Below are 25367 nucleotides of genomic sequence, written 5' to 3' on the forward strand. Positions count from 1 at the left end.
AGCTCTGATAGCATCTTAAATTTGTTTTCATCAAATTCATCATCACTTTAGAAACTTCCATGTCTCAACAATTCATACAATTATATGAGTGCGGCTATGCATGCTTCAATCAGCACGCAAATGCACAACTGTGAGAATGAACGTGTCAAAGAAAAGGTTGGAGGTCTCTCACCATCGAGGACTGTGTTTATCAGATTTTGAACAAGAAAAATCAACAACATAAGTATGGATGTGAATAAGCATTAGACATTAGCTACTCGTATACATAAAATACACACAGTCTACCTATTCAGATTCAAAGAAATCACTAATCTGGCAGGAAAATAATAATATGGTTGAATCCAAATTCCAAACTCCATACAATATCTACACCCCCGAAAAGAGCAGCAGCAAAAATTCTAATTCTGTGACAACACGAGTTCTGGAGATGTGAGAGCCAAACAGAATATGATCCATATAGTGCCTTCTGAGAGTCTGGAGAACAAGTGTCTCGGACACCAGTAACTTTTCTTGATGATAGAAAAGCCTATCTAGAGATACTCAAAACCATGTGAGACAAGCTATCGACTCACATGTAATGCAGCAAACCTACCATTCTTTGTTTAGTAGAGGACACAAGCAAAAGAATAGCAGGAATCAGCTACATCTAGCATTGCTGCCCTAAAGTTCTATTCACTAAACCATATTTTCATTGTTCGGTAGACAACTAATAGGTTGGTCCACATTGTTCCCAATTTGCGTCCGATATGATAAGAGGATAAAAGGTAACTACCCATCGTATTCTCCTTGAGCAAACTTGCTCTCAGGGTAAAAAGTTGCGACAACTTGATTTCCTCCAAATTTTCTACCATTTAATGCCTGCCTAGCCTTATTAGAGCCATCAACATCAGCATACTCCAAAAATACCTACAAGAAACAATGAAGTCGAATGTCAACAGTCTATATATATTGCAGGGCTATGTAGAAATCAAAATACCAGCAAAAGGTGATGAGTACTAAAACGGACTAGCGGGACTAGAGACTATGCAACAATGATGAGAACAAGCTTTCATGCCCTTCAAAGTCTATTTTCATGTATACACAAATAACTTTAACCCAATGCAATCTCTACTAACCTTTCCAACTCCAGGGGCTGGCTCTCCGTTGGGTCCAGGTCGAGGAATTACAACATTCACCAGATTACCTGCAAACCCAAATATAATAAGTTCCCAGGAAGAAAAAGAAGAATCTAACAGATCAAACTCGGCCCCAACCCCATTGCATTCAGCAGAAATGGTAGGCAATATAAATACCATATGACATAAAAGCATGCACTGTAAGTTTTAAAACCTACCATATTTTCCACCTTCTCCCCTCATATCTTCCATTATGTCTTCATACTCCTCATCATCTTTCAGCTCATCTGCACTGACAACCTGGGTTAAACATACCACCTTGGTAGAAAGGGATCCCACCTGGTATACAAGCTTCTGCATCCAGAAAATTAATGAAAGGTGAAGATGTTATTTCCCAAGCTCAAAGTTTTTCTAGCATTAGAGAAAAGAAGACATCAGAAACATGCCAATTAATAAAATAACTTCAAGAAGAACTTATATTGCTAATGGCAACTATAATGACTGTATACATTGTTGAATAAAGTAATTTAGAAAGATGATTAGTCAATGAGAAATCATGAAGCCTACCTAAAAATAGTTGAGAGGTTTGATGGCTGAACAAGGAGCATCTAAGGATACATATTTTGATAATCATCAGAACATGCAACTGCCTGCCACTTAAACCACTTCAAACCACGGTTCCAAAACTCAGAAACAACACTAAAGTTAGTTGAGCTAGTTGATTGGAGAACTTTAATCATTAGTTTTTCATAAACTGAAATATGTATGGCCTATTACAATACCTAGGCTCAAATAACTTGATGAATCAGAGCTTGTTTTACAAAGATTTTAGAATCACTCATTTGAAAAACAATAAACACAATTTCGATCAGAGCATAATCCAAATCAAAAATAGGTATTATAATAATAGCATCTCTCACGTCCTTGTGGTCTACCATATGATGTCCATTGCACAATTCCATGATAAGATGCCAAGTGAACCATATGCTTAAGCCTACCCATAGCGGGTCCACTTTAAAAATGTCCACAAATCCATGAGAAGACGCTAAGTAAGCCAAGGGCTGAAGCCTACCAATAGTCTTCATATTTTTCCTCCCAATCAACTTTGCCACCCCCCTTTTGTTCCTTCAGTTTCGAAGTTTCATCTCCCTGCCATTGATACAGCGTCAACTTCTCTGCCTATAGCAACCGTCCAAGCTCTACCCAATATTCATGACCATGCCCTCAAAATCACTAACTCTGACCAAGTACATGCAAAGTTGACTATCCTAAAACAAGAACTCAATAGAGATGATATGGGCCAAGTGAACAAATGATTTGACTCAAACTCAACCAACTCCAGTATTATGGTCGAGTTTGACACACATGCTTCAAAGACGAGCATGCATCTTGTTGTAATCTGTATGTTATGAAGCACCTCAAGGACAACTCAGGCTAAATCAGCCAAACAAATGACATGGGCCGAGTGAACAAATGATTTGACTCAAACTCAACCAACTCCAGTATTATGGTCGAGTTTGACACATGCTTCAAAGACAAGCATGCATCTTGTTGCAATCCTTATGTTATGAAAAACCTCAAGGACAACTCAAGCTAAATCAGCCAAACGTAGACCTACTCCATGCTTAAAACATCTTGGTAGAATTTTTGAAGGTTCAGTTTGAGCTATTTCAACCACTATGTTATCCAAGCAATACTACTTCGGGGTGGAAATGTAAGCCCATGGTATAAGAATTTAAGGTACTTCATTTTTTTCCACTTTTTGTAAGGCATAGAAATGGGCACCAAGTTATCCAAACAGCAAAAAAACAACACACAAATGACAAATAATTTCTGTTGTATCAGCATGAATGTTGCATGTGATCTAATAATAGAACAAATATTTTGGTAAATGGTAAATGCTGTCACCCATGAGATACTGGCACAACTTCTCACCCTTTCTAGATTTCTTATAATCTTCAATTAGTTAAGTTGCTTTTAAAAGCATCAATCTAAAAGAAAGAACCTATTAGACAACAGTAAGTTCCAAAAATAACATGAGTAGTAAAATTTTGAATGGTAAAAATCAAAAGACAGAGCTCATTGTTTTCTGTAGGAAATTGGCTATTAAATTTAAGATTAATCAACTTCAAATTAAAAAAACAAAATTTGGGTCCATATGTATTTCGTTTAATTTGCTTTTTACCTGCAATGCTACCTGTTGCTGTGCCTGCAAAAGCACACTTTCTTGCTCAGGTCTCGGCTGGGTTGCACCCTGGTTTGCACGTCTGACAGTAAGGGTTTTATCACCCATCTTGATTCCATTGAGAGCTGCACATGCAATGTCCGTGACAGAGAGATCTTGGTAGACACAGAATGCATAACCTTTGGAGTTTCCAGTTTCCCTGTCCTTGACAAGATCAAAACCTCGAAGGGGTCCAAAGGACTCAAGCAACTCCCTGACTTGTGCTTCAGTAAAATAGTATGGCAGACCACCAACAAAGATGCGATCAGGACCCTCAAGTCCACCAGCAGAACCTGGTGTCAGACCAACTGCAGAAAGATTAAGATTGGGGTTTGGCTGGCTTGGGCCAAGTGCAGCAGCAAGAGAAGGATTGTAATCACTTGGCCTTCTGACTTTCACTGGTGCTCCCTAAAGAAAAAACACAGCAACAAATCTCCAGCTTAGAAACATTCTAGCAATTTGTGCTCATTAAGAATATATCAACAGTATAAATTTAATCCAATCTGAAAACTTCCAACCTCAAATATGATTCCATCCAAGGCCATTGCATTGCTTGCTTCTTCAACAGACCTCATTTCCACAAATGCAAATTTTTTTTCATGGTTTATATATACATTAACAACCGCATCACCTTCAATTGCAACAAAGAACAAAAAACAAAAGCAAAATAAAGGAGTCAATAAACTTTTAAAAGAAAAACTAAAATTTCTTAAGTTATAAACCGCTTCTTAAGGACCAACCTGGACCGGCTGTATTTCCTCCAATAACAGACATGACCTGGCTAAAGAAAGTTGCAACAGACTGCAGACATTTGTTAATGATACAAGGGAATCATCAGAATCAAAACATGAAATGACTTTCATTAATGCTTTATCAAACTTAATATTTGATATTATGTTCATACTAGAAAGAATCATGATGCAAAAAAAAATCACGATTATTAAGCAAAAGCTTCATAAGAGTATGGCTTCAACATAATGAGGAATACAGAAGACTTCAAACACATCATATACAAAAATCACTAGGCAAAAAGCATATAATATCACATTAAAAACAGACAAATCCCAATAACACATGAGAATTGAAAACTCAAGAGCAAATTAGGGTCACTAAAGTCAATTGCCTAAATTCTCCAAGGACAGACAAGCCACCCCCAGAACAATCACATTTTTTTCCTTTGGAAGAGAGTGCAAACAAAGAAGGAAAAAGAAAAGAAAAGAAAAGAAAAGACTGCAACAATAGTGGCTTTGGGTCCAACAAGTTTGCATGTTCATGATGAATTATCATGAAAAAGTTTTTCTTCACCAGACCTCTGAGTTGAATTCCCATGGCCTTTGGCTTACCAAAAGCCTTCCAACCTTTTTTTTTCTTTACTCTCACAAAGCAGAGGAAAAAACAAATTCGTCCTTGCACACATTCATGACCAGCTAGCACCTACAGTTTAGATTCCCTATAAAGGTTCATTTTGTGCAGATGCATAGGATGTAACAACTGTGTCACAGATGCCCAGTATTTCTAAGATTCCATTTTGGAATAATTGTAAAAATAATTTGGTTAACTTTTTAATGAGTTAAAATTAAATTCCATGGCATATAGAATGATGTCCTTGACCAGAAAAAAGATCAATTGATGAGCTATAGGACAAAAAGTGGACCAGAAATACTTATAATATTGTAGGTGATGATGTTTCCCTGAATTCATGTTTCTGAAAACAATGACTATTACATAAAGGAATAACAATCTCAAAGAAACATATTGAGAACACAGTTTTAAGATGTGCATATTAAAAAAAATGGTGATAATAATAATTAAAGCAAATGAGCAAGTAGACCTGCTCATTAGCAGTAGGGGGAAGACCACCAACATACACCCGTCGAGCATGCCGAGTAGCCTACAGTACCAATGCTTACATTAAATATGTCGGAAAACTTCATCTGAGAATAAAAATTTGCTAATTATCACACCTGCTGAGTCATCGCTTGCACTGGCATCATAGGTATTGTTTGAAACTGGCAAAAGAAAACACAACAATCAATAAAAAAACATAAATTATGGAAAACTCTTGAAAAAATATTGCATCTCAGGAAAAGACAGCAAGATAAGCAAGAACCTGTCCAGTTGCCATAGGGAACATGTTTGGAAACATTCCAGGAATAGCTGGAGTCGTAACTGGCAGCTGACCTGTATAAACAAACTGAGTTGCATAACAGCATTTAACACCAAATGTACTAGAATAAGCAGCAGAGAAATATATGCAGCATCATTGTTTTATGCCCTCGCAGACAGGAGATCTGGTCTGGTTTCTGAAATAGAATCCATCACAAAAGAAAATAAACTCATTTTTCAATTATTAAAACAAAATTAAAGACAACTAAATTAGAAAAAAATTGCCAGTGGAGATGAACAAGAACCATCAAACCAGTGCACTGATTCCTCCTTGTTCATAAAGCTACAGGAGTTGGTTGACGCCCATTGGCAGCACAGTGGGACAAGTGGCCCAATATTGCCTTCTTACAATAACATATATAGACAAAAGAAACAAACAAACACCAAAACAAAAAACAACCAAAATTGTGCTCAGTTTCAGTATGAAATTACAAAGTAAAATAAGCAAAACAAAACAGCACACAGATTATGCTGAATCTACCTATTATATTGAATTTAGCTCCTAATTTACATACAGGGTACTTGCGCATATGCATGAACAAATAATGCTTACCAAGTAGCACCATTTTTCTTGATACCTTCATTCGCTACCAGCTAATTAACTATGGATGAAACAAAAGCCAAGAACTTTTAACTAAAAGAAGAATATACCAGCAGAATTTGCAACAGGTAACAGGGCAGCTGCAGGTGGAGCCATGTCAAAGCCACTGATACGTTTGCTGTTTGTATAAAAATCAAATTCAAATTTGTTATCACTGAAATATTGTTTAAAAAGCAGGATAAGATTAACTTAAGAAGTAAACATTATCATAAAGAATACATACACACAAACATACAACAAGAAGCTGTACCAACTATTCAGGCAGGCTATGTGCATATTTTCCCATGATTGAGAAGTGATAACTGTGTAAAACAATATTCCTCACCAAATCAAGAGCAATTAAATTTCTTTGTATCATTGGTAGAAATTTTTTCTTAAAATCTTGTTCAACCTCTTCTCACATCATTAATTTTAATTAACTCACCTCGTATAACTGTCGCACTTGTAGATCTTATTTGGACATGCCCATGTCATCCTCAACAACTTCATCTCATGTTATCTTTTATTGGGATTATACCTAATTGTTCACAAATAAAAATATAAAAATATAAATTATTCTATCATTTCTAGAAACTTTGAAGATTCATTTCAATATTCTCATCTCATCTACACATTGTCTCTTAACTGTCCAATACTCCGGTACATAAAACATGACTAGCCTTAGTTATCCTCTTTAAATATTATCGTGAAAATGCAAAAAAAAAAAATATAAAATAAAATCATATAACTATGTTGGTTGATTTATGAATCTCATCAAAAACTGAAATAGTATAAACTCTCCCTACCACCTTCAAGATAAAACAATATTAACACTGATAGTACGAGATTTCATGGACCACCCATCTTCTCTCAGTTACATGATGGTGAATACAGATTGAAATCCCCTAACTCAGCTCAAAACATGTCTAACTTAAACTTTCAGTATCCAATGCCAGTTCTCAATAAGCTCATATAATGCCATGAGATTAAAACATCTCTAGCCAATTAGGAACTTATAATTTATCACACAACCCATTAATTTGTAACATACGGAAATACAAAGCTAATTGTTAGACCATTGGGATCAAATGGGAAGAGAGGGAAGGCAGACACAATCTCTATCAACCACTACAAGAGCTGTCCATTGCACATGTCAGATTAGGTCCAAGCCACGCTCTCATCTCCTATCAAGATAACTTGCAGACAAACAGCCCAGCACCAACCAGAATATAGTACTACTTATCTGAACCACAACTTTATAGCTGTGGACCCAATATTGAAGCCCAGCTGAAGAAAAGTATGAGGTAATTCTCACAAGCCATTGTTCTTATTTTTATTCAGAATATTAATGCATGATATGCTAAAGATTTAAGTCTACAACTATCAAGTTGACAACTTCATCAATTAGCTCATCTAGCTATTGCAGTAATACTACATCTGGAAAAAGGAATTTGAGCTATCAGAACTACTTGAGCCATGTGAAATGAAGATTTACATGTTGTTAATCACACAAATAAATAGCAATTGCATTCTACTGGACAATGTCCCACACATCTCCTTTGACTCATGTTCCAATAACCTACCTACCACCTGAACCATAAACCTATTCTAGTTTCTTTAGTATTGTCTCGAAAAAAAATATAAGAAAAATATCTAAAAGATCAATTAATTCACGATCTTTGGAAAACAAAACTACTCTAGGCTAGCCTTTGCAAACCTAAAGACTGTAGCTTCATAAAGCATACTCTGTGAAACTCAATTTTTCTCAATAACATAATGGTTACTGCATAATGCAACTGCACCGTGTGTTGGTTCTTATTAGAATGTTTAATTTAACATATAATTAAATATAATAAAAATTAAGATTAATAAAACATAGGTATTTTTTTCTTCTTTTTTTTGTAAAGAGTAAGTGGTAAAGGCAGGATTCGAGCCTAAAACCTTGCGATATTTTGTCAAAACTTTTACCAGCTAACCTAGCTGGCACCTTCAACATAGGTAAAAGTTATGCCAAGGCAAATACCAAGATTTAATGAATGACAATTAAAAACTAAGTGATAAGTATAAGACATTGGAAAGGATCAAAGTGACTAATCATGTATTAAAAATATAGCGATACTAAAATAATAGTGATGAGGAAACATAAGAAATGATTTTGCAGTTCATGTATGCATAGGTACAAGGGTCTCCATATTCAACATATTCAAATATGCCAAATAGGTCTTATGCAAGATGATCATGCAATAGCATCAACACAAGGATGCATAGATTGCTCCAAAGTAAAACGATCTTGAAAAAAATACATAAAAAATGCATAGATAAGTCTATAGAAAAATGATCTTGATAAAAAGTATTAGAAATATCATCTTAGATAACAACTACTAGTCAAAATTTGGAAAATCATAGCCAGGCTAAACTGGCCATTGACCCTGAACTTATCTATACAGCACTATAGAGCTTTACTATGAGTGAATTGTCAACATAGTCTTTGTCTTTTGAGCTAAACATTAAGATATTACCTTCTTGAAACATATCACAAGAAAGTTATGCCTGCATATGAACTAAGATTATAAAACTCAAAATGATATACACCTTCTGAAGGAAATCATAGTTATAGCAACCTACATAGTAGCAAAATTTTGAAAATTTCCATGTACAAGTGGAATTTGTTCAATCAAAAAAAATATTTGTGGTGCAACAAAACACAACCAGGAAAAATTATAATAACCATGCAGGGAAAGCAGAAAAAAAAGTCCTATCATGTACATCAACAAGGACAGAGAATAAAGAAACATAAGCCAAAGTGTCAGCATCATCAATGATGTATAAGTTACCTGTTAGATCTAGAACGTGAACGAGATCTTGACCTATGATCAGATCTACCCTTGGACCGAGAACGAGAACGATGTCGATGACGCCCATCCCTATCCCGATCCCGATGGCTGAAATAAACATCAATGATAGTATAAGAAATATCTAAGCAATACGTTATTATGTATTCTTCTGCTAAGCCATTATCAAGAGAAATATACAAAAAGATAATATCTCTGTGGATGAGTTCTTGGACAATGCATCTTCATAGAAGAGTCCTAAAAAGATTGAAATTAGATCTGAAAATATAGAAATATTGAATTCCAAATCTGCATCTACTTGATGAACTGATAGCAATGACCCAATTTGGTAGAGGAAGAGATTCCACATAAAATAGGCAACAAAACTGAAGTGGGCTAGATCACAATCCAACAAGGATTTATAGCAGTAACCACTAATGATTTTAATCTAAGAACTAGAAGCAGACTCGCTGAAGCTGCATCATGGTAGTTCCTTAATCGAGTCCTTCAATGACTTTCTAAAGAAGTCATAGTAGAAAACGATTCTAGTAAGACAGAGGTCAACCAAAGCCAAAACATCTTGCATTCTGAAATTTACTGAATGAGAGTATAAAGAATAACAGTCTTTCCAATACAACAAGAAAAAGTCCTTTTAAACATACTCCTAATATGTTTATGATGTAACTAGTCAATGCTTTTTGACTGAATTATATTGATGTATTAGCAAGCCATGCCAAAAATGACAAACTTATGACACAAAACCAACATGAACTAATAGAATAGAGAGTCATCCACAACTGCAAAAAGATAGAATAGGACGAGAATTCTGCATGTGAACGTGCAATCTGGATCACAGAATGCCTAAGCCAATAACTTTATCATACATGCATAGACATACAAACCCTTGATGTCAAACCTTGAGAAGATAACTTCATGTGAGACAGTGCAGAACTAGATAATTCTACGCCAAGACAGGTGCTCGTGGTCGATGAACTTCAGTAAAATGCAAAAGAAACAGAAAAAGGTAAATCTCAAGGCATAAACTTCTATACCTATCACGATCTCGGCTACGGTGCTGATCATGATCCTCGGGTCTATCTCGTCCATGTTCCCTCCTTTCACTTCTGTCTTTGTGATCTCTGTGATGGCGACCATGATCCTTGTCCCTTTCCCGTTCTCTATCCTTGCCCCGCTCCTTATCCTTCTCCCTCTCTCTGTTCCTGTCCCTCTCCCTGTTCCTGTCCCTGCCCCTATCTCTGTTCTTTGAGGACCCTCTCTCGTGTTCATGAGAATCATACTGTCATAAAGAACAAGATATTAAAGTTTCGAGTCACAAGATACGTTCTAAAAAAAACATATGAACATATACAACCGATACCAACAAGTCAAGCATCCAATCCAATGCAATTATTTCCGAAGCAAACAAAGCAAATGAATAAACCCAGACAGATCTAACAAGATCCACATATAATACAAAACACCCACACGAGCCTAACTAAGCTGACTGGAAGAATCTAAGGATAAACAAATTGTTTACTGTAGATCCTCCCTTGTCAACGGAGATGGAAGCATAGCATGTGAAACCCTAGAATTTCAATTTGATCTCCTCAAGCTCAAAGCTCAAAAATAGAGATGACTCCATATGTTTTAAGCAAGGCCACTGCAGAAAATCACACCCAATACTGAATTCGGTAGAACACCCGTCTCTTGTGATCACGATCTTAATGTTCGTGGACCAAGCACGATGTCGGAAGTAAAGAACGTGCGAGCGAGCGAAAGCAACCTGAGATCTGGGATCACCGAGGACGTCGAAGCCGCTGGTCCTCGGCAGAGGGGAAGCCCCGCCGCCGCCGCCGCCACCGCCGTACTCGTTGTACCCCTCGCCGTTGTCCTCGTATCTCCCGCCGTAATCCGCCATATTCGAGCGCTCCCCTCGATCTACTTCTGTCCCGAAGGCGTTCGGTCTGTCCTCTCAGCCTCCAATCGCTCGATGGAGGAGGTCGCCTTCTAGGGTTTTGCAAGTGCGGAGGCCGTGGGACTGATTGGCTAACGTTTAAGACGCGGCGAAGGGGCCCTGAACCGGGGTTGGATTTGATCAGTTTTTCGAACCGGGCCGGACCGGCCGGTTGACCCGTCAGAAAAAGAAAATTACGATCGAAGCCGCTTCAGTTAATCAGGTCCGCTATTAATTATTATATATTTAATCAGGTCCGCTATTAATTATTAATCACTGTATTCTTTTACAATAAATTAGAAAAATTCCATAATTTTTGGTCCTTTATATTTCATATTTTTTAATAAAAATAACATATTTTTATAATATAATTGTTTTTATGAATTTTAAATATAAATTAGCAACTAGTTGACCCACCAATCGAACTAGTACCAGTGATATAAGTACTTATATAATTTTTTATGAAATTTCGATCGTACTTATATGACTTTAAATTTATAAATAATTAATTATATGTATATATATATATATATATATATATATATATATATATATATACATACATACATATATAAGTATATATGTATATATATATATACCTCGTGCAAAATTTTGGATGGAGTGTAATAGAAGATGAAGGATAATTTTGTTCCAAAATAAATAAAACTAAATTAGCTTAATATATAATCTAATATAAATTAAGGCCTGTTGTCTGAAATGGTGAGGATCTCAGAACAAATATACCTATTTCAGAGAGGATACAATGAAATATGAGCTTTCATACATGCAAAATACTCATGTAAAATGGACATAGATAAAGTACACCTGTTAGGCTTGTATACGAACTTCTAAGCTTGTATTCATGGACATAGTAGATAAGGGAATGCACTGGAAATAGATAACAGAATCATCCCCGAACAATATTTTATTGTGAAAGAGATCAGGACACAGGAAGCTAATCTGCAATGATCAATAATGTTACAAAGCACAGCATCAAAGAAAAGTGAGGCACTGATTCCACTTCCAGGGAACTGATAAATACAAAGGGCATAATGATAGGCTAAGGAACAGCTTGTAGAAAGCTAATCATTGATCACTCATAAGGGAAGTTGTTTAACCCCCGAGAGAATGATCTTCGCTTCACCTGCAAAATGGAAGAGCGATGCATTTACGATCAGTCAACAAATAAACGTTAAGTTTATAGCAAGGCCTAAACGTTAAGTTTGAAATGCATCATGGAGCTAGGAATGACTATGGATGGCCAAAACAATAGAACACACCCGGCAGATAATGTAGTAAATCTGAATGGTGAGTTCATGTATACTAGTAATTTCTAGCAATAAATTGAGCGTTACAATTTACAAGCTCCTTTTGTACTCACTACAAAAGAATGTAACAAATACACAATAAATACTGTTCCTGTGATAAGCATGTCAGAGAAAATTTATAAAAACAGGAACATGTCAAATGGTATATAGATCATATATATCCTCAGATTGGCTTTTCACCATCTGCAAAGATAATTGGATGTTTTAGAAGCATACCTGCAATATTGTGTAAAAAGAATTCAGCTGGAACGTTCGTTTCACTCTCAACTGCTGCTTTTGCAACAGCAATGCCCACTGCGACACTTCGCATCATGTCGAAACCAGAGGAAATGGATGCAAGGATTCCAGCAACCAAGCAGTCACCTGCTCCTGTTAAGCTCACCACTGATGCATGAAGTGCAGGAAAATGAAACGCATAAGACTTGAAACCAAGCTGTCCAGATATTGTGGTGCAATTTTGCTTCAGGGAGCAGCTTTCATCCACAAATTCATGTGACATCCTCCCAAGACCGTCCAATTTGCTGCTCTTCAAATCATGACTTTTAAACCTTGGCCATTCTCTAATACATAAGAAAACACCATCTGGGCCAAGAGTCACAACAAGCAGTTTAATACCTTTGTCGAGCAAAAAACATATTGCTGGTTTCAGCACTTGAAACAGAGATTCAACAGACTGTCGTTGTCCTTTAGTTGATTCGCAGTGAAATTTGAACTGTTTCCTGGATGATAGAGCGTTTGCCATTGCAATAAGCTCTTTTTCATTCGGAGAAGCACAAGTTATCTGCTAAGTCAATAGAAAATTTGTGAAGAAAAGTGAACATGCTAAACTGACTTGGTAAGGTAGCCTAAACGAGTATCATCATGAAAGTATATATAAATTGTCATATTCTATAACTCACATAATTCACAACAGTTGCAATTCTTGTAGACTTTTTCACTGAGACAGGCTCAAACCATACTGGGATACCAGCTGCTGCTGCAACTGTAAAAAGCTAAAAGAAAAAGATTATGAACTTGGGACAGTAGTACTTGGTTGATCCCATCATTTGAGATAGAGAATATATGATTGGTTGATCCCATTATTTAAGATAGAAAATATAATACTTAATTATAGTGCATATCTTTATGAACATAGGAACAGAATTCATCATTTCGGGTACTGGATCCGTCTCGGAGATTTCCCGGGTCGATACATACTGATCTATACCAGTATACCAACACATGGTATGCTAGGGCATCATGACGGGGACTCGAGCGATTTGCATCACAATCGTCAGTCGTACCAGTCCATACCACTCATATCATACTAATTAGGGCGGTACAACAAACCTTGCCAGGGAATATCTTTACGTGGGTTTGATCCCATTACTTGAAATTGAAATACTTAGTCTAGAATATAATGGTCCAAATTCTTAGATATAGTGAAAGATATAATAAATTTTAGAGACAGAATGGTAGTCTAAGCATAAAAAAAGGAAAAAATACTATTAGAAGTCTTTATCATAAACCTTTTGTGCAAAGCATTTTACAGATACAAGATAGTAGAAGGCAGCCTAGCATTGAAAGCTTCAAACAACTTTTAAGAACAAGTCATAACAAAGTTGTACAAAGAAAAAAAAAACCTATCTCTAGGCTAAACATATGATTCTCTTGAATTTGAATTCCAAATATCACATTCAATCAAATAATCAGGGACCAGATATGGTGCCAAAAGGAAGTCAAAATGAAAACCATAAGCAAAGTCAAAAACATTATTCACAACTCCCTGACAAGATTGTACAAGATTCGAAAATGGAAAAGGGCTTCTTGCCTAATGTTTTTGACATAAATTAAAAAAATAATATGATGGATCAATGCTTACATGTAGGCATACAGAGATTGCAGCAGAAACAAGGTAATGGTTAGGAAAGTTTGATGATGCAAGCGCAGAAGATTACTCCAAATAACTACTTTTTATGACATGAAAATTCAAATTGTGCTTTTATGACAAACAAATAGATACTTATATACTTCAGAGCACAAGAAGGTTAAAGAGAATACTGAAGCAATACCACATACTTTGACAAGCAAATTCAATCGATTTTGGGTGCAAATTTGCATCAAGAATTAACATTGGTGCAGAGCATATATAGCTCTGAAATTGCTTGATGAATTCTGGAGTCAGAAACTTTTCCTGTAAGAAAGCCATTAGGTTTTCAGAAAATTACCTTGCCATAATGCATTATACTTAACAGAGATTACTTAAGAATCTAGATTAACAGCAGTAATCACACAGGGAAAACAATGATCATATTATCTTACAACAGCCTCAACACTTGCAACAGCAGCTGCTAACTCTCCACTGGAATCAAATACAATTGAAACAACAGGAGTTCTGATACTCTTTGACTGCAGGATTCCTATAATGATTAATTGTTAGTAGACAATGAAGTATACGGTAAAGATAAAGACTTGTGCCATTAAAGTCGATCCATATCCCATCCAGAGCATTGGGTAAATGGCAACTGATGTTCAATTGAGATTAACATAAAGATACACTGGTGGATAACATAATATATGTTATATTTGCACACATCAAAATTTATCTCTTCACAAATCATGACAAACCAAGAACCCATAATCTCATCATCTTCATTACATGTAAATTTTGGTGCTTCCAACAGAAGTTACCATCTCATAAAGCATTATATTATCAATTATTGTAGACCAAGGAGGCAAGGATAGAACTGAATATACACTACGTACATCAAATTGTGCATATTAACATATTTGTAAGGTGCCTACCACTGTCAGCTATGTTGCTGTAGGTAGGGCTTTGGTCCCCCATTATGGTGTCTCTATGTGTTCCTTCAATTTACTCATTTGTGGGTTCTTGCATCAGAAACTTCTGCTCGTGTAGACATCCCAAACAGTCATGCAAGACTATGCAAGTTAAACAACCAAGCCCATTCATGTATCATGACTATTATAGAATCTTCAAATTTCAAATAAATGTAACTTCATATTGCATGGTTGTGTGTCAGTGGAGGTTAATTATAAGTAAGCATGTAAATTTGACTCCAGATTCCTTCTTTTGCTGGTGGAAAGTGGATAGAAAAATGGTAGTTTCATTTCAGTGTGACCTCAAAATCATCATAGACAGAAAGAAAATGGTAGTTTCATTTGGATCTGCAAATTGATAACACATAATGCTGAAGTAATTACCTTCTGTAGAAAGTCCAGCAGATTTCCAATACCTCAGTAGCATCTCTCCTAAGAAAAAAAAAAGATGTTGTAAATAAATGGTGACTATTGCCAACACAAATCACACATATAACAGGAAAATATATCACCTGCCATGTCAAATCCAACAGCACTGATCATGAAAGGTCTAGTTCCAAGTTTTGACATACATTCAGCAATATTTCTTGCCACTCCTCCACTTACATACTGAACCTGTTGAGGGGACTTATGTAAATTAAGAATAACCACCAAGACCAAGCATCACGTACACTTTACAAACTGTTATGTACCATGGTCCTTGAAGCTGCAAATTCTGGACCAAAAGCCAAAGAAATTTTTTTAAAGCTAAGTTGCCTAGGTTCCTGCTTAAGGTAGGACCAACATCTTGGCACCTAGCCTGAAGCCTTGAAGCCAACAGTTAGGAAGATGCCTATGCTGGCAGATTTGCAGACTGCTGGCTATTTAGTTTAGATCTCACAAAATGTTCCTTTCTTCCCCTCTTTTTGCACCTTTTTTCCTTTTGTTGTTCAATTGTGTAGTGGTTGTTGACTTGCTGTTATGTATATTTTTATCTTACAGAAGGATGATATAAGGAGCACTATAGAAAGCTATGTATGTCCCAACCCCAATCCCCCCTCCCTTTTCTCATAGAAACTGCAATACCACACAACACAAGACTAGAATCACAATTATTCTCAAGCTTTTTATCAAATTGTATATCTTGTATTACTAGGGAGGGAGAGAGGGAGAGAGAGAGAGAGAGAGAGAGAGAGAAGGAAAAAGCGATGAAGAACTATAGATAGTATTCATTGACAAATTCAAAATGGTCATGCCTCAAAAACTTACTGTGCTTTTATTTATAAACTTTAATACTTTTTATCCTATTCCTAAATAAAGTAGGACTTAATAAGGCTTACTTATTGAGAAACGAAAAGTTAAACCAGAATTCTCATAAAATCCATCTGTTATACGACTCTAATTTCCTTAATACAACTCTAACTACAACAAATAAATGTCATATCATGTATTATACGTATACTGAGACTTATGAACAGCCAATTGCTTCTGAAAACAAGGACAAAAAACCTAGTCCAAGTAGCTATAACTCCCTTTAGTAAAGAGTACTAGTTAAGACTTAGTTACCTTTTGACTTGAACTTTGACTTGGGAATGGTGTCTTTTGAACTGAGAAAGGGATCTTATGATTGCCCAAATCATTAATGTAACTCAAGTTATCATCATAAATACACTTCTTCACTTAAGTGGTCCCTCCTAAATCTTCAAGATGGTCTGACCATGGTGGTTTGAGGTTGGAATAGATAATATACAACCCCAGAATGATCTGACCATGTTAGACAGGATTTGCATCTTAACAAAATCAATAGTCTTCTTCTTTCAGTCCTCTTAGTATATGAAAACATTCAAAATATCTTCATTCTTTCACTTTACAGCTTGCACCAAAATGTTAACTACTCAAGTCCTACAAAATAAATCATGAACATAACTCCATGACCAAGTTGAACACCACTGAACTATTCCTAATTGCATCTCGCTTCAAATCAGCCTTCACTGCAGCAAAGGTCAAAGTTTCCTTTGTTTTTAACACATTCAGTTAAATCTTTGTATCAGTTTCACATATCTATAAAAGAACAAAATTATAGTAAAAAAGACAAAGTGATTCTGAAAATGAACAAGATTTGTTAGATTGGAGTGAACAGCAAAGCCACATATGCTACAGTGCAAACCATCTCAAGAAGACTAATAATTGTGAGGTAAGAATGATCAGTAAAATCCGAACATCCTGCAAGTCAAGCATTTCAGCAAAAATCTAGCAAACCTCCAAATCTGTTAACTTCAATCAAAGAGCTTTCTGCGAAAAGAAAAATATTTTCACCCTAAAATTGGACAATAAGCACGAAATACGAAGTACATCGCAACAAAATCACACTTAAAACAATTTGCACAAGCATCTGATCTAAGAATACACGAAACAATACCTCCCCGGGCTTAGTGGTTCCGGGAACCGGATCAGTGAAAGGCTTGGCGTGGATGTCCAAAATCATCCCACCGATTATAACAGGCGAAGAGCCAACGGCGTTTGATTCCGTCAAACTAACCGGATTCTGAACCAACACGAAGAGAAGCATCCGAGTGCAAGCAAAGAGCAAAGCTTAAAAACAGGACATGTTAGGAAAAGGAGATCAATAACAAAATTTCGAAGAAGATCACGTACCAGATGAAGGTCCCGGGAGAGGATTCGGGGAGGGAGGAGATGGCGACCGATCGATTCCAACCGCCTGCGCGCAGCACTCTCCATTACCAGGCTGCGTTTGCGAGCCGCGGTGATCCTTCGAGCGACTCGGAGAGACTACTTAGGACCTCGGAAGGAACGGATTCGGATTCGGATTCGAAATGTCCCAATATAAATATTGTCCTAATAAAACTCAAAGCATAAAAATGATGAGTCACGCGTTTCGCACGTGATATGGAGCTCTTAATGGATAACGCAGGATAAGTTTGGGGAGTGGTTTCTCCAAAGCGGCGGAGCGCCTGCTAGAGCGATGGCCGCGTCTTCCTCGCTATCCGCGACGCTCGCCCTCCCTCCTCTCTCCAATCGCGCTTCCCTCTCTCCGAAGCCCAGATGCCTCTCCTTCTCGCCCCAATGGTCGAATCCTCTCATCTCCCTCCGCTCCCGCGTCCCCTCTTCGCCGCGCGCCCCCGCTGCCGCCGCGGAGGCTGTCGGGGCCGAGCAAACCCCAGATGCAGCGGGGACTTCGATCGGCTTCGAGGTACTGTAGATTTCTGCCTTCTGGTGTTGTTGAAGCTCACTTGGTTGTGTTGTGTGTGCTTATTATTCCTTTCTTTTTGAAGGTTGAGGATAAATCTGCCGTGGCTCTCGATGTCGATGCGGATGCCGATAAGGTAGTCGATTCTCGGCCTTTCTTTCCATATAATTAAAGGTGTCATCTTTCTTTCTCCCTCCTCTATTTGGTGCTGCACTTCTGCTGCGGCTTGTAATTTCCGCGCATGGCTGATGACTAAGAAACCAAGATATCCACGATACACTTTTGTAACCTAGATTTTCTGGCGATTTAACAGGATTGAGCCTTACTCGTTCCTATGTATGCGATGATAAGGATGCATTTTAGAAATGCAGCGAATAGCACTTACTTTTTTCAACTGTGGAAGAAAATGCTGCAACATTGCACAGCATTTTCCAGTAATTGGCATCACTCTCACATTCATGCAATTCGGCATGAGGTAAACAACTTTGCAATTTTCTATGCCACCAATGTTTTGATGTGGAAATACCGAAATATAAAAGTCAATTTTCCAACATGGGCAAACCCATGCGGGAAAGGAGTTACTTTAACCTATAAAAATTATCTGATAATGGGAAGATCAGTCCAACTAGATTAGAGATTGAGCCCATTTATCTGGAGAAGAATCCTTCAATCGTCTTACGCTGAAAAGAGTGTTAAGAGCAAAGGTAAAATGAAGTGTCAATTAGCAGAACTATTTTTATTTGGAAGGCTCTTATAATTCAAAGCAGTCCATTGGAGCGCAACCTTCAGTTGGAGTAATGTAAAAAACCATCATGAAAGAAAACTACATTACTAAGTCTCTTGAACTAGGAAGGATAATGTCTTGCATGCCAAGTCCATCGATATTATGGTTTGTGGTGTCATGCGTCAACTGTACTAAATCCAATTGGCATGCACTGGATCAAGTGAACAGGTAGATTTGATGTGTGCATTATGTGCATTGGCATGCATGATTGATAATATATGGAGGTATTCACCTTTCCCCATGCCAATATTTCTCTGTCATGGTATAGGGAAAAGTTTCAATATGATATGTCTACCACATATTGGAATCTTACCAAACCGATGATGTCAGTTTTATATGGTTCAACTTGGCACATAAGGAAAACAACAAGTTACTTTTTGGATCATGAATGAAGATGAATTGTGTGCAAGATTTCTAGTACAAGAATTTAAAAAATAAGGTAGCAGTATTACTTCAAGGTGTACAAATAGCAAAATTTGATACCTGTAACTCAAACAAATCCTACCTTGAAGATTCAACTAGAAACAATTATCAAAAACATTGTGAGAAGTTTTCATTAAGTTGGTCTTTGGGGGCTTATGATGTTACACAATGGATTCTGATCATCTAAAGAAAGCAAAACCATTCTGAACCTTGCTGGTGCACTAGTATCTGAAACATCAGCACATTTAGGTTTGAGTTTGCTGCGAATGTGGATAGTGAAGGTCAATTTTGTGTGATAATTAGAGAAAACCAAGACTTGCGACCTGTAATGCAGTTTTTCTCAAGGCAGAAGCATGAAGTTCACATCACAGTCAGAGACAGTAATGGGGGAATTTTGGTTCTATATGCTTTTAAGTTTAATGATATTTCAAATTTTTTTATAGTTTTGGTCATTTTGACTTGGTGAGAGATATTTATGACTATCTAGGAAGGATTTTAATGGAAAGAATGAAAAAGGATCAATTGATCTGATGGACAAGATGGCTAGATCCATCCATCATGTGACTGAACAAAGTATGATAGATCATCTAAAACACCAATATGTGTTGCTGCATGTTTTTCAGCTGACAAAAACTATAGGATCTTGGCAGTTCATGGTTCAGAGTATGATGTGCCACCCAAAGATAACTTTGAACTTGATGAGGTCATTATCAACCATAAGGTGCACATCATAGAGGTCACCAACCACAGACTCTTCACATCAAATTTCATGCAGCTAGAATATTGATAGAGTTCATTAAATCTAATATTGATAGAGTTCATTAAATATAATCAAGAGGATGTGGAGACCACACTCACCATTAGACTAGTAAATGTTTGTGCGTCTTTCTACGCTGAATTTTATGGGAATTGGAATGTTTGGGATCAGTGGATAAGTATTTAACTAGTACTTGTCCAAGTTTATAAAGTTATTACATTAGGTATTAGATAATATATCATATTTCAGTGACTAGAAGTCACTTTTCTTTTTGCTACAGAAAATATTGGCAAAACATTCTTAATATGATTTTTCCAACATTTATCATAAGATGTTTTGATGGATTTTTCTTTTATTTACTAGCTGATAGCACTAAGCATTTAGGTTTTCTATCATGTCATGGGATCTTGAATTTTTCTGCTGCTGGCCCATGACACATCTCCTTTGGCTTCTCATGCAATTGCTAAAATGCAATACATGTTGTTGAGGAAAAATATTGTTTTTTTCCTTGTGTCTTCTCTATGGCTTTCAGACAGTTTTCAAGTTCTTGATATATTCCACCTGGAGTTTGTGGTAAGGGAAACCAGACATAAATTTATTTACCTGTACAGGAACAAGCTCATCTCCTGTTGATGTACCCATCTTTTTTTGTCATGAATTGGAGTAGACTTATTGGACAACAGCATTTAGTTCTGAGTTTCATCTCCATCTAACTGTGTAATAGTTTTAAAAAATAACAAGTTCAATACTTTGTTATGGAGATTGTTTCTAGAAACTTGCATATTGAATATTTTGTGAGCTACTAATGCTTCTCAATTGCTGACTGTTGACTACTACTATTCAGTTAGTTCCTATGCTATATAAATAAGCATTTGGACTTATACATGTATATGTGGAAAATCATATATTCCTCAATTCCCTTTTTGTTTGGTATTTGGTTTATTGTGGATGATAATCACTTGAATGAAAGTTTACGTATCTATGGCAAATATATTAAAGAGTATGGCCTTTTGAAGGTATGAGAAAGCAGCGAAGCCAAGTGAATGTGATAGATGAGTATTCTTTAGATAATATCAGCTTGGCATAATTGCAACATAGCTGAGGTAATTTTAGTGTTTTGTTTCCCCTTGATAGATCAAAATGTCTTGAAATCTTCTGCTGTATGATTCCGTCTGTCCCTATTCTTAGTGATGACTACCTGGCTAGTAGAGATCTGTGGTTACCTTCAACATTTCACTTAGTTGTTTAAAAGTGCATTATGCCATCTCAGCCATCATTTGTTTAAGAAGTTGATTGCATTTTGGCTCAAACTGCTGCGCCAAACATGTTTTGAAAATTTGATGGTTGCAATAAGACACTTGGGCCACCTTTTCTTCATCAAATTTAGAAACCATGGTTTGGGGATGTTTATCAGGATCAAATTGACACTCGGGCCATCTTTTCTTTATTAGAATCAAATCGACATTTTATGGAAAACATGTAAAGAACATTATACCTTCACAACCATCATTTGTTTTAAAAAGCTGGTTGCGTTTTGGCTCAAACTGCTGGGCTGAACATGATCTTTTCAAAAGTTGATGGTTACAATGAGACACTCGGGCCACCTTGTCTCATCAAAATTTAGGAACTACAGACCGGGGATGTTGGAAGTTTTAAAGTTTCAGAAAGAGAACTTATTGTTTTCCTAAAATGCTCCTTTTGGCTAACTATTTCTCAGTACAGAATTCTCATCTACTTGTGTCACCAGATGGCGCCGAAGCAGAAAATAAGAATCAAGCTGAGGTCCTACTGGGTGTCGTTGATGGAGGACTCATGCAAGCAGATCCTGGAAGCTGCTAGAACAACCAACGCCAAGACCATGGGTCCAGTTCCCCTTCCCACAAAGAGGAGAGTTTATTGTGTCCTCAAGTCACCCCATGTTCACAAGGATTCCCGTTTCCATTTCGAGATTCGGACTCACCAGCGGCTAATCGATATCTTGTATCCGACCGCCCAAACGATCGACTCGCTAATGCAGCTTGACCTTCCAGCCGGTGTGGATGTGGAGGTCAAGCTATGATCCGATCTGGAGTGACTCTTTCTTTCATCAGTTGTAGTTTCTTTTCTGTGCTATTATATTTCTTGTACTTCTTGATACCCACAACCGAAGATTAACAGGGAAGATTATATCAGTTGATTATTTTTGGATTCAAATTCAGTGGATTAAATGTCTTTCGATAAATTATAGTGTCGTTGTGAGTAGATCTTTTCAAAACGCCTAGCAACTATCTAATTCTTCTCCAGCAGCCCAACGGAGGAGATGTCTCCCTCCGAGTCTACAATCAGTGAAACTTTTTGTGCAGGATAGTGTGGCAAACCACTTTGGATATGTACGTCGTACCTCTCCGAGGTGCCCCCCTCAGTCACCGGGAATACTGTGACTTGGCTTAGAGCTGTTGTTGAGGTTGATCGGCTTCTCACTCTCCAGCAGCATATTCTCAAAAGCATCAACAGAAACAATAACTATGATCACAAGGCAAACAATGTAGGTTATGCAAATAATTATTTTTATATAAAAAAAGGTTAATTGAAGGGAAAAAAACATCATCATAGATGGTCAGCACATACTATATCAGATCAAAACACAAGAGAAAAAAAATAAAAATTTGAATAGAATAAACAATTGCTATCGCGCATGCAAACTATATCATGATTGTGTAGAGTTTCATCACTGGATTTGAACTTTATGTTACCGCACATCACAGGATTAAAAGCCTCAAAATTCTACGACGAACACAGCTTAATTATTAGGAAAATTATAGACTATACAGAAAATAAATACAAGTAAAAAACTTTACATCTTTGTAACAACTAAAGGTGCCCATGTGTACTTATATTTTTTTCTTAAAATAATCAAATTTACTTACAGAAATCACATACAAGGGGGGGTCAAAAAGAAAAAATATACATCAAGAATTTATGCAAGTTAGACACCATGCACGGAAGCAAATTTTATTACTAATACCCAACATCAAAGTTAAAAGGTGGACATACTTTTGGACTTCGAAACAACACATAAGCTAGGCAAAAGATAACAATTGCAAGTGAGCTTTAAACCATAATCTCGGAAGATGCAGATCAAATCTTAGTGTGAAATGAATCGCTCAACGTTCGGCGTACTCATGGACCTGAAAATATGTTCATCAGAGGCACGGATACGAATTAACCTATCTTGTATGGCCAGAAAAGATGGAACTGCGTAGGCTTCAGAGACTCGCTCCCGATGCAAAGGATCTTCTGCAAAATTAAGTAGACATTCCGCTGCATATTCCCTGACCTCCTCCGGATCACCTCTCAAAAGGTCAATAAGAACAGGAATGGCACCAGCTTCCACAATAGCTTCCCTGTTTGCTGCATCATAACTTAATTGTGCAATAGCACCAGATGCTTTCTCTCTAAGATTGCCATCCATGTTACGCAGGAGGTCTACCAAAACTGGAATTGCACCTGATTCTCTGACAACAGAGATGGAATGCCTGTACCCCGCTAGATCCCATACAATATCTAAAGCTGCACCTTTTGCGTCGTCAGCATCACCCTCAAGAACCCTCACCATCTCCTCTGTTATCATGACACCATTCTCCTCTTCCACGGCTAATACACAAAAAGCATCTTCGGCAATTTCTTTCCCAAGGGGTTCAGGTCCTTTGAGCAGTTCCACAAACAATGGGATTGCACCGGCTTGAGCTACTGGCCTAAGGTAGTCAACATGAGAGGAGATTATACCAAGAGCATTTCCCGCAACTAGCCTATAAGAGGAATCAGCCTCCTTTAGAAAACCAATGAGCGCTGGAATGACCCCCAAATCAACAAGTTTCTGCCGGACTCTCCTCGAAATCGCGAGCACCCCAATGGTTTGGGCAGCTCGTGCTCTCGATATCATTTTACCATTTGATAAAGCTTCAACAAGAAACCTGAGGACATCAAAGCCCGTTAATACTCGTCTCACTTCTCTCAACAAAGCCAAGGCAGTGAGAATCTCCAATAAGTACCGCCTTGTATCATCAGTGCATCTAGACAACAAATCTAGTGTGATATCCAGACCACCATTTGCTGCTAGAATCAACCTACTGGGACCATCAAAAGATACTAAAGTCCGAAGGCACTTAAGCAATGTTCTCCTCAGCCCTTCTTTAGACGTTGGAAGTAGCCTAAGAAGTAAAGAGATTGCTTCCAATTGGCAAATCATGGGGCATAAGCGACCATCATGCTTGTGGGCGATGCAGCTTAAAGCATACACAGCTGCTTCTTGCATCCGTGATGTGGAAGATAGGAGGTCTACAAGAACGGGAATGGTGCTTGCCAAGATGGCCTCCGGTGCGTCCTTCGACAAACGGGCAAGCTGAATAGTGGCTTTGATCTGCAAATCTTCACTCTCACAGGCAATCACATTCATGTAAACATGAACAGCTTGGTCCCAGTCGATGCCTGCATCGTTTCCGATCATCTGCGCCCAACCCATCCCACCGAACACCAATCAATCACAAAGCTGGAAGATTTTTCCGCTGAAATGAAGATTTCAGACAATTAGCAATGCAAATTTATCGGTATACGAACAAATGAACGAGTTTTTCCTCAGAAGCCGCGAGAGAATTCTAGGGTTTGGACGAGGAAGATGATTCAATCACCGACGCTACATCGAAAAAGATCAAATTTCCGATTTGAATACCTAAGATCGCGATTATCAGGGACGAATTATCAGCACACCGTCATAAAGATCCAAATTTCTTTCAACCAAAGCCGATCTTTCACTCACCTCTGGATTCTAGGGTTAATGCTCCTTTCTTCGGAGGGAGAGCCGACTCCGAACCGGCCTCCAAAAACCTAGCGACGACGGGGCGAGAGCGATTCGTCCTCGATGCAAATGGTAGAGCCGAACTCGACGAGCATATCTCGCGCTCCTCTGCCCTCGACACGCGAAACGTAAGGAAGCGATTGAGATAAAGAAGAGAGAAGCAGCGCGGGTCTGGCGATCCTCATTGGGCTTACGATCTGCCAAGAACGGTTCGGACCGGACCGGACCGGATCAGACCGTGGCGGCCCATAGACAGCGGATTAGAATGCCACCACGGGTCAATTAAGTCAATTAACATTCAAATTATGAGCATGTGCATAATCTACATTGGAGGTGGGTTAGCATTCACCCAATCCAAAACACG

At 37.6% G+C, this 25367-nt stretch overlaps 4 protein-coding genes across 6 annotated transcripts; 1 reads left to right on the forward strand and 3 right to left on the reverse strand.

Annotated features, from left to right (window-relative positions):
• Nucleotides 1-226: 226 nt before the first annotated feature.
• LOC135645652 (splicing factor U2af large subunit B-like) lies at nucleotides 227-10951 on the reverse strand. 3 transcript variants are annotated; one of them, XM_065164274.1, is made up of 14 exons: nucleotides 10700-10951; nucleotides 9969-10213; nucleotides 8920-9027; nucleotides 6157-6224; nucleotides 5751-5849; nucleotides 5450-5520; nucleotides 5304-5348; nucleotides 5171-5230; nucleotides 4080-4140; nucleotides 3858-3970; nucleotides 3301-3747; nucleotides 1334-1469; nucleotides 1116-1183; nucleotides 227-906 (listed from the first exon to the last, which is right to left on the reverse strand). In XM_065164274.1, exons 1-14 carry the CDS (start codon nucleotides 10832-10834, stop codon nucleotides 769-771), a joined length of 1794 nt encoding a protein of 597 aa, XP_065020346.1. In that variant the 5' UTR covers nucleotides 10835-10951; the 3' UTR covers nucleotides 227-768. The 3 variants fall into 3 exon arrangements, with proteins under 3 accessions (XP_065020346.1, XP_065020348.1, XP_065020356.1); XM_065164276.1 differs by having other exon boundaries at nucleotides 5751-5846; nucleotides 10700-10950; XM_065164284.1 differs by lacking the exon at nucleotides 5751-5849 and having other exon boundaries at nucleotides 10700-10950.
• An 818-nt stretch (nucleotides 10952-11769) lies between these two features.
• Nucleotides 11770-17815, reverse strand: LOC135645670 (pseudouridine kinase-like). Its single transcript, XM_065164300.1, has 9 exons — nucleotides 17653-17815; nucleotides 17417-17542; nucleotides 15531-15633; nucleotides 15403-15450; nucleotides 14500-14597; nucleotides 14257-14371; nucleotides 13098-13180; nucleotides 12415-12979; nucleotides 11770-12014 (listed from the first exon to the last, which is right to left on the reverse strand). The coding sequence occupies exons 1-9, from the start codon at nucleotides 17734-17736 to the stop codon at nucleotides 11968-11970; spliced, it is 1269 nt and encodes a 422-aa protein (XP_065020372.1). The 5' UTR covers nucleotides 17737-17815; the 3' UTR covers nucleotides 11770-11967.
• A 123-nt stretch (nucleotides 17816-17938) lies between these two features.
• On the forward strand, nucleotides 17939-22348 carry LOC135645674 (small ribosomal subunit protein uS10c-like). The gene is made up of 3 exons (XM_065164311.1): nucleotides 17939-18208; nucleotides 18291-18341; nucleotides 21917-22348. Exons 1-3 carry the CDS (start codon nucleotides 17981-17983, stop codon nucleotides 22226-22228), a joined length of 591 nt encoding a protein of 196 aa, XP_065020383.1. The 5' UTR covers nucleotides 17939-17980; the 3' UTR covers nucleotides 22229-22348.
• Nucleotides 22349-23124: 776 nt separating this feature from the next.
• LOC135583100 (uncharacterized) lies at nucleotides 23125-25136 on the reverse strand. The gene is made up of 2 exons (XM_065164321.1): nucleotides 24965-25136; nucleotides 23125-24713 (listed from the first exon to the last, which is right to left on the reverse strand). Exon 2 carries the CDS (start codon nucleotides 24668-24670, stop codon nucleotides 23294-23296), a length of 1377 nt encoding a protein of 458 aa, XP_065020393.1. The 5' UTR covers nucleotides 24671-24713; nucleotides 24965-25136; the 3' UTR covers nucleotides 23125-23293.
• Nucleotides 25137-25367: the final 231 nt, after the last annotated feature.

Source organism: Musa acuminata, chromosome BXJ1-4 (genome assembly GCF_036884655.1).
Source record: "Musa acuminata AAA Group cultivar baxijiao chromosome BXJ1-4, Cavendish_Baxijiao_AAA, whole genome shotgun sequence".
Lineage (NCBI taxonomy): Eukaryota > Viridiplantae > Streptophyta > Magnoliopsida > Zingiberales > Musaceae > Musa > Musa acuminata.

What these genes read in the sequence shown, in the direction of transcription:
- LOC135583100 (XM_065164321.1), bottom strand. Translation starts at nt 24,670, where the DNA reads ATGGGTTGGGCGCAGATGATCGGAAACGATGCAGGCATCGACTGGGAC.
- LOC135645674 (XM_065164311.1), top strand. Translation starts at nt 17,981, where the DNA reads ATGGCCGCGTCTTCCTCGCTATCCGCGACGCTCGCCCTCCCTCCTCTC. An exon ending in GGACTTCGATCGGCTTCGAG is followed by an intron (nt 18,209 to 18,290) that starts GTACTGTAGATT and finishes TTCTTTTTGAAG; the next exon opens with GTTGAGGATAAATCTGCCGT. An exon ending in TCGATGCGGATGCCGATAAG is followed by an intron (nt 18,342 to 21,916) that starts GTAGTCGATTCT and finishes TTGTGTCACCAG; the next exon opens with ATGGCGCCGAAGCAGAAAAT.
- LOC135645652 (XM_065164274.1), bottom strand. Translation starts at nt 10,834, where the DNA reads ATGGCGGATTACGGCGGGAGATACGAGGACAACGGCGAGGGGTACAAC. An exon ending in ATCAGTGCACTGGTTTGATG is followed by an intron (nt 5,521 to 5,750) that starts GTTCTTGTTCAT and finishes TTGTTTATACAG; the next exon opens with GTCAGCTGCCAGTTACGACT. An exon ending in GGGAGAAGGTGGAAAATATG is followed by an intron (nt 1,184 to 1,333) that starts GTAGGTTTTAAA and finishes TTGGGTTTGCAG; the next exon opens with GTAATCTGGTGAATGTTGTA.
- LOC135645670 (XM_065164300.1), bottom strand. Translation starts at nt 17,736, where the DNA reads ATGGAGAGTGCTGCGCGCAGGCGGTTGGAATCGATCGGTCGCCATCTC. An exon ending in TCTCCCGGGACCTTCATCTG is followed by an intron (nt 17,543 to 17,652) that starts GTACGTGATCTT and finishes GTGTTGGTTCAG; the next exon opens with AATCCGGTTAGTTTGACGGA. An exon ending in GATTGAATTTGCTTGTCAAA is followed by an intron (nt 13,181 to 14,256) that starts GTATGTGGTATT and finishes AGCTTTTTACAG; the next exon opens with TTGCAGCAGCAGCTGGTATC.